The sequence below is a fragment of the Mytilus edulis genome, chromosome 1, assembly GCF_963676685.1.
Source record: "Mytilus edulis chromosome 1, xbMytEdul2.2, whole genome shotgun sequence".
In the NCBI taxonomy this organism is placed as follows: Eukaryota; Metazoa; Mollusca; class Bivalvia; order Mytilida; family Mytilidae; genus Mytilus; species Mytilus edulis.
Genome location: NC_092344.1, coordinates 98,751,738 through 98,766,264, shown reverse-complemented (window position 1 = coordinate 98,766,264; position 14,527 = coordinate 98,751,738). Strand labels below are relative to the sequence as shown.

The 14,527-nt window shown below is 30.5% G+C and overlaps 1 protein-coding gene across 1 annotated transcript in view; it reads right to left on the bottom strand.

The window, feature by feature from the left end:
• Window positions 1-14,527, bottom strand: part of LOC139497360 (calcium/calmodulin-dependent protein kinase type 1-like) — a 55,848-nt gene that overhangs the window by 23,125 nt on the left and 18,196 nt on the right. The window contains exon 2 of the mRNA XM_071285575.1: window positions 8,063-8,197. Coding sequence (XP_071141676.1) covers window positions 8,063-8,197 — 135 coding nt within the window. The remainder of the gene's footprint in view (window positions 1-8,062; window positions 8,198-14,527) is intronic.

Sequence of the window (14,527 nt, the reverse complement as noted above, 5' to 3'; positions counted from 1 at the left end):
CATCACACAAAAAAGTTTACATAATCATGTAAAAGTGTCAAATTGTAAGAGGTTGCACTTGTGTAAATAAAGACAATGCAATTCCCCATAGAAACTACCTTTACAGCTAAGCTTAAACTGTGCCACTTTTACTATGAAGTTTTGTAAAAAATTCTATCCTAGAATGGAAAGTTGATAAGAACAACTATTTTATTCAAAGGTCAAACATAGGGCTGTACAGCATATTTGCAACATTTATATGCCCAAACATCTAAGAGTTTAAATATATACTAAAATTCTGTACTACCCTTCCCTTCACTTTGGGTTTTCCTAAGAATTAAATTTTCACAGCTCAGAAACATATTACTGTATAGCTATTCATAAAGGTTTACAAATAAGAACAGTATAAGTTATAGGTGGAACAGTAGTATTTTCTGACCCATAAGGGATAATGATAGCCATTTTAGAATTTTCACTACTTTCTAACACTGCCAAAAATTCTTCATTCACGGTGAGTTTACTGATCTTAACTGAAGTACTTTCATTTTACTATACAGAAATGTATGTGTAGCATGACCATTTACTTTTTTGGCTATTTTTAAAAACCTAAGGCCACTAGTGCTTTTAGGTCTTTTATCGTGCAGTGATTATAAAATTAAAAAAATTCCCAAAAATTAAATTTCATATTTTTCTACACCAGATTCATCCCTCAGTTTGGGAAAGTACGTTCAGTAGATACTGTATTTCAGTTTGGGAAAGTATGTTCAGTAGATACTGTTTTTTACGTCCAATCTCACTGTTCAGATACATTGGCTTAGGTAGGGTACACAAAAGAGCAACCTTAATTTATAACAGTATAAAGTATGGACAGCTGTGTTAACAAATTTATAAGAAAATATGTGAAAATATGTGATGAATTGGCAGATGGAACAACAGTTTGAGACCTATAAATCAACACCCACTAAACATAATCTTAGCATAGAGATTTATATTAATAATCACGAAAGCAAGAAAACTAATTCTTTCTTCACAGCTCAACGATGATCAATGCTTTTGAATTGGGACATATTGTTGGAAACCCCTTTTAAAATTGGCTGGATCTGACCTTGATTTTAAACCACACAATCTTTAAATGTCTGTACAAAGTTAGTAGCCAGTAACTAATTCAGAAGATGTGGTTGGTTGCTGTCCTCCATATTAGTTTCAAAATAAATCATGAAATTATTTTTCTCTGTAGAATTGTTTGACATTTTGCCATGGAGGATCTTTTATATATTAGTTTATGGTATGGGTTTTGTCCTTTGTTGATTGATTGATTCATTGCTGGTGTTTTAATGCAACTTCCAGTACTATTTGTTATATTCTGGCAGTCAGTTATAACTGATGGAGGAGGCAGAATTTGGAGAAGAGAACCACTGACCTGTGGCAGGAAAACTGCATTCCTACTCCTTATTTCAATATTGGGTGCATATTGCATATTTTTTTAATATTAACTATATCTTTTTCATAAGCGCCAAAAAGCATATCTATTTTTCATATAAAGAAGTACCTTGATTTCAAAGGATTGTCCGAAAACTGAGAAATTATCAAACAATGACTGTCATTAGTTCTGTTTTAAACATTCAGTGTAAAAGAATATATAATGAATATTCAACTTAAACTCATTTTTCAAATTTCTTTTGAAGATCAGGAATGAAGCCAACTTTTAAAATGAGAATTCTGTCTTAATGGAAAATGAAAGAAAAAAGAGAATTTACACTTGATTGTCAACTGTTATGTATTATAATCTAATTTTTAGTTTTCCCATTCCTTTTACTCTGGCCTTGAGAATTTTCAATCAATTTATTTCTTCAACCCAGGGAAAAACAATCTAATCAAACACTAGTTTGTGCTTGAAATTGAAACAAAACATTGTATTACAAAGAGAAAATGAATTTTTAATCTGGATGCAAGTTTTAAGTTTTTAGCAAAACACAATTACAAAAAGCAATTATTTACAAGACTTTTTAAGTTGTTTGATTGATGAATTCAAATGAAATCCTAATCAAATGCAGTTTTATAAAATGCTCTTGAAATGTGTGAAACAAGTTGTGTATAAATTTTCAGCCCTGTTACTTTCACTAATATGTTTAATGTTGCTAAAGATCTTCATATTTAAGATTTTCTTGATCCAATTTCCTTTCCATTACATCACCAAATGATTATTATTGTTTTTGTGTTGAAACATGTAAATAGTATTATGGACACCAATCACTTTATTTCCTTTGTTAATTTCGTTTTGGGGATTTTTGGCAATGAGGAAGTAGAATATCAAAACAATTGAAAAATGTTACATGGAATGGCATAACCAGATGAAGCCAGTTGCCATATATTGATAAGTAATGATTCGTAGTGATGGCATGGCATAACCAGATGAAGGCAGTTGCCATATATTGATAAGTAATGATTTGTAGTGATGGCATGGCATAACCAGATGAAGGCAGTTGCCATATATTGATAAGCTATGATTTGTAATAATGGAATGGCATAACCAGATGAAGGCAGATGTCATATATTGATAAGCTATGATTTGTTGTGATGGCATGGCATAACCAGGTGAAGGCAGTTGCCATATATTGATAAGCTATGATTTGAAGTTATGTCAAACACCGAAAATCTATGAATGTAGTTACTGAAAAGTTAAAAAAAAATTGGTATATATTCATTTCATTTTAAAGATACAAATTTTCCACAAAAGGAAGTACACATTGAAGGACAGACATGACAAAGTGTATGACATGAACAGATGAGGCTAGAAGCCATATATTGAAATTCTATTACTTGTGGCTACTGAGAAAAATGCAACAGAAATGTATTGAAGACAAGGAGTTGACAGGTCAACAAGTATAATAACACCCATCTTTTGGAGTGGCTTTGAATGATATCTCTCCAACTGATTAAGTGTCCTAAATCTGTTCACTGTCTCATTCTTTGGACTAGTCACTACCATGGAAAAATCTTTCATCATTTTGGCAATCATTCATAAATATATGCATCAATTGAGAAGCAAATTGGTATTTTTAAACTATTATTTTTTTATATGAATTTTTTTAATTTAGATTTCGTTTACAGATAAATCAAGTTTTGATCACATCCTGCTCAAAAAATATCACATGAAGTAATGGTTTTCCCAGTAATAATTTTTACAAAAATCCTTCCGTTTATGGGACTTATAAATTAAATACAACTCTACCCAATCATAAAGTATTGTGAATGATATATTAAATCCAATAGGGAGGCAAAGGCCATTTTATTTTTACATTTAATGATAAAACTCATATATCATGGAAGACCTCATGACATGGGTAGAGGATATTAATATAAAATTATGTAAAAATGTGAATGTCAAATATCAAACTTCAATCCAATTCTATGCACTATGGAATACAGAGTTGAGCCAGCAAAAGAACTTGTTTCCTTATTTCATAATATTCATTGAAAAGGTCATTCCATTGTAAAAGTCATAAAATATGTTTCAGGAAAACAATTTATTTACCCACAATTTGAAAATCTCCCAAATCAAATCAATCTTTGAATTGCTCAGTTCAATTGAAATATTCCATTTGAAGTTTTGCCACATTTTGAATAGTTTTAGAGGAATGCTAAAAAACTATTCAACGGCTTATAACTCCTTAGAAAGTTGTTGAATCAAACTGACAAATTTTGAGGTCAGGAGTATAAGATGACAAATTATCCTACCAAGTATGAAAGCTTTATGACAAACGGTCTCTGAGTATTGATATGTTTCAGACTGGAGAGAAAGAAGGAGATCATTGCCATATTTTTTGGTAGTGTGAGACAGGGATGGGGCCAATTACTTTAAAATGTAATTGATTACATTACCATTACTTGTAATCAGAAATGGCATGATTACTGATTACATAGGATTACACTGCAAAATGTAATCAATTACAGCTGATAACGATTACTAATTACAACTACCCCATGCCTGGTGCGAGATGCAGAAGTATGATAAAGGGCACTATATCACTGTTTATGTTTGATCCTTGTTTTCAATGTCGTTTTTATCAGTCAGATACGATTTTATTTGAATTTACACATTATCTGTGGGCGATTTTCTGTATAAAGCTAGCACAACTGTTGAACAAAATGAACATCGCTGTCCTGAATGATAATGATGAAAATAAGTTTTGAGATCGTTTATTTTGAGACTTTGGTGAAAAGGTTTGCAAAGTTATTTTTCAGAATACAGAATTATTTTCTTTCCAGTGGAAGGTCCATCGGGCGTAGCTAGTAACCAAGTCGAAAGTCCAATTAAAAAGAGGAAGGTTGCGGACTTCGGACCACCGCTAATTTGAACCCCTGCCCCAAATTGAAAAGATACGAAAATTCGTTTTCTAATTTGAAATTGCCGCCAACAGTTGAACTTATATAATAGACTACTGACGTAGTTGTACTACATATAGATGACAAGCAATATTCCTACGACTTTTGCCATTTGGGAAAACTAAACTACTTGTCTTTGTAGATTTTTGGTGATTAAATATTTCATACAATTGTTCTTTGACATCTTAGCCAAAAGCACAGGAAATAACAAACTACATAAGGATTCCTAATGAGCACTACTTCCTATGTGCAACTTCAAAACTTTTGGGTGATTCGACGACCATTTAAGGTTTTCTGGTCATATATTTTGTAATCCAGAATTAAAGGTATTAAAAAAGTGTTCAATTAGTTATATATAACATAGTAGCAAGCTAGATAATAACAACGGCACATATTTCAGCATTTATTGAGTACACAAATCTAGGGTGCTTGCATAATGCAGCTTAACTACATAAAAATATAATCTAAATGGTCTTAATGACATTTTTCCATTAACTGGGTTATTAGTTATAATTATGCAGTAAAGGGGGCACAGTAAGTCTCCATTGGGATACTAAATACATGGTAGTTATTTTTTTTTTATGGAATTTCCATCCATAATAAAGGAAATATGTTTTGTCTAATTAAAGAACAATTAAATCTAATAAATTTCAAATGAGAATAGATATATCACCAAAAATGGTAAAGTTACTTTGGAAATTAATTTTACAGTCCAAGAAAGAAAAGCTTTAACATAATCTAACAATATGTATTATAAATAGCTAGAATGTTACAAAGCAACAAACACTTCCATAAATCGGATGTTTGTAAACTGGTGCATTATTTCTTTTGTTTACAAAAAATCTTCTGCATGGAGCATACATATTCTGGTAAAACTATTTATTAGATGTTTATCTTTTTTATATTTCTTGTTCATATTTTAGTGACTACATTTGGCCTATGTCTGTATTTTACTCCTTAATATAGACTGACTTATTTGTGGTAGACTTATTTATTGCAAAGAACATTTTAATCAATACACGTTATAGGCAAAATAAGAAAAAGGAGAATGATCTGTGTCAATACTTTTTTTGACAAGCACTGCCAGTACTTTTCGTGAAGTCTGTACGAATCAACGATTTTGTCACATCAAATCTTAAGTTTTAGACGAGATATTGACAATGATCAATTACACTGAAATGTGAATAAACAAATTGGTAAATAACATCTTGATATTCATTGATATCTGCAAAACAAAGACATAACTATGACTATCTTATAAAGACTATTGACATAAAGGGCAAATGATTACTGATAAATATGAATTCTTATTGTTACAGAAACTTGATGAAATTCTTTTCGATAACTAATTTTTTATGCATTTAGAACAAATTTTCAATATATTCAATATATACTAGTAACATAACTCTGCTTGAAGAAATATTATACCTTAAAGCAAGGAGATGACACAATACCGATATAAAATATAAATAATAAAACATATCACTTATTAGAACAAATTTTCAATATATTCAATATATACTAGTAACATAACTCTGCTTGAAGAAATATTATACCTTAAAGCAAGGAGATGACACAATACCGATATAAAATATAAATAATAAAACATATCACTTATTATCTATTTATAATACAGTTGATGTATATAATACAGTAGTTATGAATTGTTAAATTCAAAAAGTATAGGAGGTATTCTGAATCAATATTTTGACAGAAGAAAGAGATTAAAATGGAAGTGATATTTACAAGAAGTTCCTCAGTTACAGATTTTACATGTTCTTTGTTCAAGAAAGAATGGTAAATGTCGCAAAGTTCCTCAGTTACAGATTTTACATGTTCTTTGTTCAAGAAAGAATGGTAAATGTCGCAAAGTTCCTCAGTTACAGATTTTACATGTTCTTTGTTCAAGAAAGAATGGTAAATGTCGCAAAGTTCCTCAGTTACAGATTTTACATGTTCTTTGTTCAAGAAAGAATGGTAAATGTCGCAAAGTTCCTCAGTTACAGATTTTACATGTTCTTTGTTCAAGAAAGAATGATAAATGCTGCAAATTTCAACAGTTACAGATTTTATAGGTACACAGTTTTGGTAATGTATTAGCTATATATATATAGGGTATTGTCAGTTTAACTTTAAGCTATAAGTTTTAAATGTTGGACATAGTGTTTTTTTTTTAAAAGAGAGACAACTCTTATAACATAAATCCAATATTGTATTTGTCCTTATCAATGATTTTTGAATGAGTTACACGTGTCTATAATGGAATATATGAGTATTCAGTAAACAGGAAGTGGATAAGAGATGACAGGGAAAAAGCATCATTAAGTATAGCATCCTTAAATAATGCTTCATACCAAATTTAAGGAGCCCCAGAGTGTTATTTCTGAAAAAAAATGTGACAAAGATGTGATAAGAACAGATTGACAGAAGAATGATGGGACAGATGTCAACCAGGAAAACATCATTAGAGCTGGGTATTAAAATTATCAGGGAAAACTTTCAAAGGAAAGAACCAAAATACCTTTTTTCCTTGTCATATTTAGTCATATTTATTATATTTTCCCATCTGTAATATCAGTAATGGCTTCATGTTTTATTCCACGGAGACCTTTTAAAATAAAAAAAAACATCTTTGATATGTTTTTCAAAGGATGAAGTTTTGTGAATTGGATTTGAAGTCTACAAATAATCTCTGGAGGGACTTTGAAATACAGGTTAAAGAGTACATACTGGTGAACATTGTTTAAGTTCAACTCAATTATTTTTTTACCTTATTTTAGATTCATTTTAAAAGCATGATGCATCATAATAATCTAAATGAGTTGTTTACTTCCTTTTTTCACATAGAGTTTCCAGTTATTGACTAAAAGTTTAGTGTCACAACTGAAGTACTATGTAAAAGCTTGATTCTACTACTCCTTGTAAGATTGCCACTTTTGTAATAGCTTCCAGAAAATTCTCTGTTCAATGTTATCACAAACTGGGATCAACAGGGTCTCTGTTTATTCAATAAATTGAAATAAACAGCAATTACCATTGGACACAAAATAATTATATTTGCCATGGTCGACTGAATCATCTGAAAGACTGCAATAATAGATAAGTGTCAGCACAAAGATGGAAGTCCAGTGACAAATGTCCCCTAGAGTCTTTCACACACCTTAATTAAATATTATACAAATTGAAAAAAAATCTGGTAACACAATTTTTATGTTATTATCCTGGCAATCTACGTATACCTTTAGTTAATGTTTGTTGCATTGTCTGTACAAAGCAAATCTGTCTTTGTAAGATACATATAAAAATTCTGAACCAAACACACATAGTTATGATGTCCTACTTATGACAAAACCTGAAAGCTCTATACTGATATATAATATAATGCTATTTCAAATCAGAAATATATAAAATTATGTTAAATTGGTTCTGCTATTACAGTTTTGAATTTACATAGATATCTTTCTCTTCTTTCCTTCCCAGTTGGTCAATGATGACCCTAAGTTTTCAAACCAACTCCGTTTTTACCAGGTTTACTTTTGTACTACTTAAAATCCTGACAATACATGAGATATTTGACTCTGGACATTAAGCTGACAACAATCAATCAATCATGGCATATGTAACTCATAGCTGGGAACAGTAGATCTAGCATAACAATATATAATTATGTTCCTGCTCATAGGAATCTATACAATACCTCTGTAGAACTCTGATTTCATTCTCTAGTGAGTCTTCTTTGCCCAGTAAACCTTTCCTATCAATACATTTGACGGCTTGTAATGTTCCAGCGTGAGTTCTATCTTCTACTAAGAATACTTCTGAGAAGGCACCACTGAAAAACAGAAAGAAGAATGATAAAAAGTGGGGAATTATTACATTAATTAAATTTGTACAAAATGTTATCAGTGTTATATCTTTTTTGTACACTCTTTGAAAAAGAACAGAATACATGTGAATTCTTGAAATGAAAGGGAAATATCCACTCTGTGTAGTCATCTAACTGTTAAAGTTACCTTGTGATTTGGGAAATGATTTGACCTGACAACACTTTAAGTTAGAGAGAAGTGTTTAGCCATGTTCAAAATTTTACTATAAAAATAAATCTGAAATTATAAGATTCATCTTTGTTGTCTCCAGGTATAGTGTTGTGTTTTCTTAACACTGGGAAATATGTCAAAGGGACAACAACCCGACCAAAGAGTAGAAACAGCCGAAGACCACATATGGGTCTTCAACACAGAAAGAAAATCCCGCTCATGAAGGCGTGCTTCAGCTGGTCCCTAAACAAAAATGCATATTTTCTCTCTCTGTTAAAGACCCATTGGTTGCTTCGGTTGTTATCTGCTCTTTGGTAAGGTTGATATCTCTTTGACATATTCCCCATTTCAATGCTCAATTTTATAGTTCAGTGATAGTGTATGAATGTGATGATTTCTTTAAGCTAAAATCATTGCATTTGCCTAGGAAAATTGTGAGAAACAAATCTTACATAAGATTGAGTGAGTGAGTGACAGATTGATTTAAAACTATAATCCTTTTGATGCTTCATAGCAGGACTAAAAAAAACATTGGAAATGCTGAAACTAAATCCAGATTCATAGGTTGTTGGTGTTAAATACCATATTCAGCAACCTTGGGCCTTGACATGGTGGCTGGCTTTTACTGTTGGGGGAAGCCTGTATTTTGGCAGAAAAACTAGCTATCATATATAGACTTTCATCAGACAGTATTCACAGCACAATAGGGAAGGTTACTTACTCATAAAACTTAAATGGACATACTGTCTAATTAAATTATAAATTTTGTTTCAAATTTGTGAAAACTACTTGCAACAAATTAGAATATTCCCCACACCCACAGAAGATGACAAACTCAATCTAATTATTCATTTCCTCCTACATATATTACCATGGACAGCATCAGAATGGAAAATTTTATACAAGAAACATGAATATGATCAGAAATGAAAAGAAGAGTCCCCAGAGGAAGGATCACTAAACTTTTACTCCATTATTCCAGAAGAGAGATCATTTCTTTCGTTGAAATTTAACACGCGCTATTTCACAACTTGGTATTGATTTTAATTTCAAATAGTGTCTTCTAATGTTTGTATGATGTTGATCATACCATTACCGACGGACTAAATGTAGCTTCAATTTTCCTATTATAGCCATCTTTTGAAGTTATTTTGTGACGAGAGATTCCTTATCTTTAATTAAACCTACTATTTTTTTCTTTTGTCCATATGTTACATCACATAGATATCATTAACTCTGTGGCACATCAGTACATATTTCATTCACATTTTACATATAAAATAACTGTTAGCAATTATGTTATTTATAGAAAATTTGTCTCCAAAACCTGAATTCATTTTTTTAAAATGAAAAACCTGATAATTGTCTGGATAATTAACTACATGTATATCTAAATGTGATCAGAAAAAACCCACCTGCTTGAAATACCAATGGCAATGTTAAATTTAGCTTTTAATTCTAGAGATACGACAGTCTGTATGCAATCTTGGTACAGAACAGATCTGATCAAACATGCAGTTTGTAAACATTTTCACCTCAACGGAGAACTGTATTTTTGAATATTTAGACATACATGTGGTGTATCTTTCACAGGCTGATCCAGGTTTTTGAAAGAGGGTGTGTATTCTATAAAAGTGATGAAAATGATGTCATATCAGCTTCTTTAAAAGCTTGCTTTCAGTTACTAAGAACCATTTTATAACTGATACAGTTTAATATTGTAATTATTGTTCGATTGAACTTGATGCTTTTCACATTGGATGTGACTTTGAGGGGTCATATCGGTGTTAGGTTGCAGCAGAAATTTTACACTTCCCTTGCACTTTTGACTGATAACCGAATGTATTTTGTAAAAATTGTGAATATTGTTGAGTGCAAAATTACATTCATTATCACTTGTTATGACCGGAGTGGGCCCCTCTTAGGCAGTCAGTAGGCCCACACTGTTCATAAAATATGTTTCTTAAAATATATTTTAAGAACATAAATAAATAATTTTCAAATATCTTGTGGTGAGAAATAATATAAGTAATAAAATCTGTCCACATGGTCCCAAAAATATCTTTAAGGATTAATGTGTCATTTATAACATGTGTATTGAATAATTGTAAGGTGTATAAATCTGTATAGCAGGTATCATATTGACACCTGTCATTTATTCATCATTCAACATAAATTGCTGTCATCTGATTTTCAGTACTTCAATACTATGAATTCACATATTATTCCATTATTTCATTTAGGAAGAAGAGTTAATATTTCATGTGAATGTTTCATGTCAGGAACCTGGGCAGTGGTCGTCTTTTGTCATATCTAAATACTCTGAATATCTATTTATTCATTTATAATGAAGATTCAATAGAATAATCATTTCAGGGCCTCACAGTTATATATTACTATGCAATATGGGGTTTAGTGACCTATAGTTGATAATTTCTATGTCATTTGGTCTTTGGTGGAGAGTTGTCTTATTGGCAATGATACCACATCTACTTTATTTCTATCTACCCCTTATTGTAAATACCCAGTAGGTATCGTTTTTTACTTGAAGAAATAATATCATTAAGACACAATTAAAACACATAGAACAGTTGCTGTAATCTCCGTCAACACTCCATATACTAGACTCTAGAGGATATCATGTGTATTCAATTTTGACCTAACTTTATCGAGTGTAAAAGTTAAACCCTGACACTGCATAATGGTCCTCCCTGCTTCTTTAATTTAAGGCAGAAATGCCAGACTGATATTTAAAGTGAATGTAAAAAAAGTAACTTAAATAGCCTTGAAAGTATAAATAAACTGTAATTCATAAAATTGAAATTTTTTATATACAATTAGTTTGTATTAAAACCTGAAATTTCTAATATTCATTCAGATTGTATTAAAAAGTACAGGTCTAAATATGTTATAATTTCCTTAACCTTTGATTAGTTTTTGATGGCTTAGTAACGTCTTATTGCGTGAAAATTTGTGTGAAATCATATTTAAATTTTGTGATGAAAAATACTTATGTCCATTCAGTCATGTAATTATAAATATATATGAAAATCTTACTTATTCTGACTTAAATTCAAAATTATATGTGACATTTAAATTTAAAGCATAATTTTGGTGTAAATGTATCCTTTTCAATCAATAAATGAGAAAATTTTAAGCATACAGTACTTTTTGTGTAATTTATATATTTTACAATCAATAAAAGAGAATTAGGATCACTGAATCTTTATTTATACATAGCAAGAATTATAATATTACATTTAAAACCAGTAAATTAGTGTCATACATATCTCCTATAAGAATGACTATTTGAAAAGAACTACTTTTTGAAATGAAAAAAAAAGTCATTTTATAAGTGATTTGAAAATATTAGAAAACCTAAAGAAAAGAAAACTATTCTAAAAGGTATACTGTACTTACACCATTTCCTATGTTAGGGGAGGGTTGGTGCCTTCAAAGATTTTAACCCCACAATATTCTATATGTGCCTATCCCAAGTAAGGAGTCTGTAATTGATCTGTTGTTTATTGCTGTTAAGTAGTCTTGTGTTGTGCCATTCCACCACTGTTCTAGGTTAGGGTATGGAAGACACTTTCAAACATGTTTAACCCACACATTATATATGTTCTTGTGTTGTGCCATTCCACCACTGTTCTAGGTTAGGGGATGGAAGACACTTTCAAACATGTTTAACCCACACATTATATATGTTCTTGTGTTGTGCCATTCCACCACTGTCCTAGGTTAGGGGATGGAAGACACTTTCAAACATGTTTAACCCACACATTATATAAGTGTTGTTATTGTTGGTTCATGTCTTTTATGTTTGTTTTTCTTAGATTGTTTTGTTATAACATTGACTGAATTGTTTAAAGTCAAGGCCTTTTATAGCCATCTATACAGTATTGGTTTTTCTCATTGTTGATGGTTGCCTGTAATTGCCTACATCCACATAATTTGAACTTTGGTATATAGTTGTCTCATTGGCAATCATACCACATCTCCTAATTTTATAATGTCTATTGGTAAGATACAATAGACACATTTGTTCAAGATACAGAGTTTCAAAATGGAATGTCTGATTGAAATCTTGTTTTTTTATATTCTGTTATTTTTTCAATCTCTGAGACTTCTCTTCTCAGAATTGTTTGCAATAGCTATCTTGCATGTGAATAAGTAACCAATTTAACATACATGTCTAATAACATTCTGTAAAAAGACTTGGTTTCGACCAGACAAAGAACCAATCATTCTGATCTATGATAAGAGTTCACAGGGTTTCTACTAACAAATATTGGGGATTAGTCATTCTCTTATTTCTGAATAGCATGTTATTTTAATAAGAAAGAAGTTGTGTCTAATTATTGCCGTAATCATTTGTAATGTTCATGGTCTTCTTGGAAAATTATGGTTCCGTGCTATCTTTAATAAAAACACAACAATACTATTTCAATTATTAAATGTCTGTTTTAAACACTAATATGGAAAATGTATTGTGGCATTTAAGTCTTTTGACATATTTGTAAATCGCTAATACAGTTATATGATTACTTTAAAGATTTGTAAAGACCATATCCTGATTTATAACTGTTTTTATTTTAAAACCTATTTTAGTATACCTAGTGTTACATGATAAAATGATCAGATAAAAGCTATGGGAGGCAGACATATACAAATTTACATAGAAAATATATTCAATAAAGTTAAAGCTCGTCAGCCTTGATTATTATTAACATATCATATACAATAAATAAACTTTATACCCCATCAAAAAGTATTCAAAAGGCTTTCCCTGTCATAAAATCAGTACACCGAAACATAAAAAACCAAAAAATTTTACAAAAAGATCTGAATATACTTAAAAAGTAATTTAAAACATTTACTAAATGTTAATAGAGTTTCTTTCAGCATTACAGAACAATATGATATAAAGAGACTATCAAATGGTCTGTATTTATACACTGTTAAAGTATAACCTGGAATAACTTACATAATACATAGAATCATTTAATATACTATTGGTATGCTGACATATTGTTGTTATCTAACAGCAAAAAGATGTCAATGTATTCATAATTTATTTTTGGTAAAGTTGATGTATTTATCTTTTTAATCATTTCTTGCATTTTAAAATCAAAACAACAAAAAGATTACCCATTAAACCTAAAATTGCTAAAAACTAGTTTAGATGAACATGCAAGACACTCATTAAAGGCTTAAGTCTATGAGACTCGTAAAGAACCTGCTTAAGTCTAAAACAAAGGGCATAATCTGTGAAATGAATAAGGATTACTGTACATTCAGAAAACTATTGCAATGCTTTTATTACCGTAATGTCAAACATGAGACAGTATAATGGTTCACAATACATGTAAAAGAAACTAGCATTTATTATTTCCATAGTGCTTTTTCTTTAAATGTTTTTGCAATCACATTAATAAGTTCTTGCATCCTAATCACTTACCAGTAATCAGTGATACAGTATTTTCTGAATATACAGTACATTTCCCTAGTTACGAAAGAAGACTGTTGTTACATCTAAAAGTGTTTTTTTTTAGTCATTTGGGAGATGGGTATAATTGATACTTTTCTAAACTCTAGGTGATTAAAAGTAAATGTCTATTGTGGGAGATACAACCACTAGATGGTTTTTGGTTTTCCTTATGTAAGGGGGGATGTATCGTTGACCTATATATCTCACATCTCCTAGTCTATTGAAGCGTAATAACTAATGTAAACTTTAAGGTATATCAAAAGAACTTATGTATAAGCTTTAATGTATAATAAAAGAATTTACGTTCATATGTTTATATATATATTCACATTCAGGTTTTTTTATAAATCTCTTCAAACAATTGCCATGGGAACAGTTATTGATGATCGACTGCCATATTCGTATTTTATGAATGAAGGTAGTGGGTTGAAAGGTTTTACAGAATGAAAGCATCCCACTTGTATGTCAGTTCAAATAAATCATATATCTTCTAAAGTCTCCATACTGAGCATTGCTGTGCATTGATATATCGGGCAGTCCATGCAAATCAAACCAAACTATGAAAATGAGGTCAAGGCCAGTAGACATATGACTCTCAAAAACTATGTAACTTATGTTATGGCAGGGACTT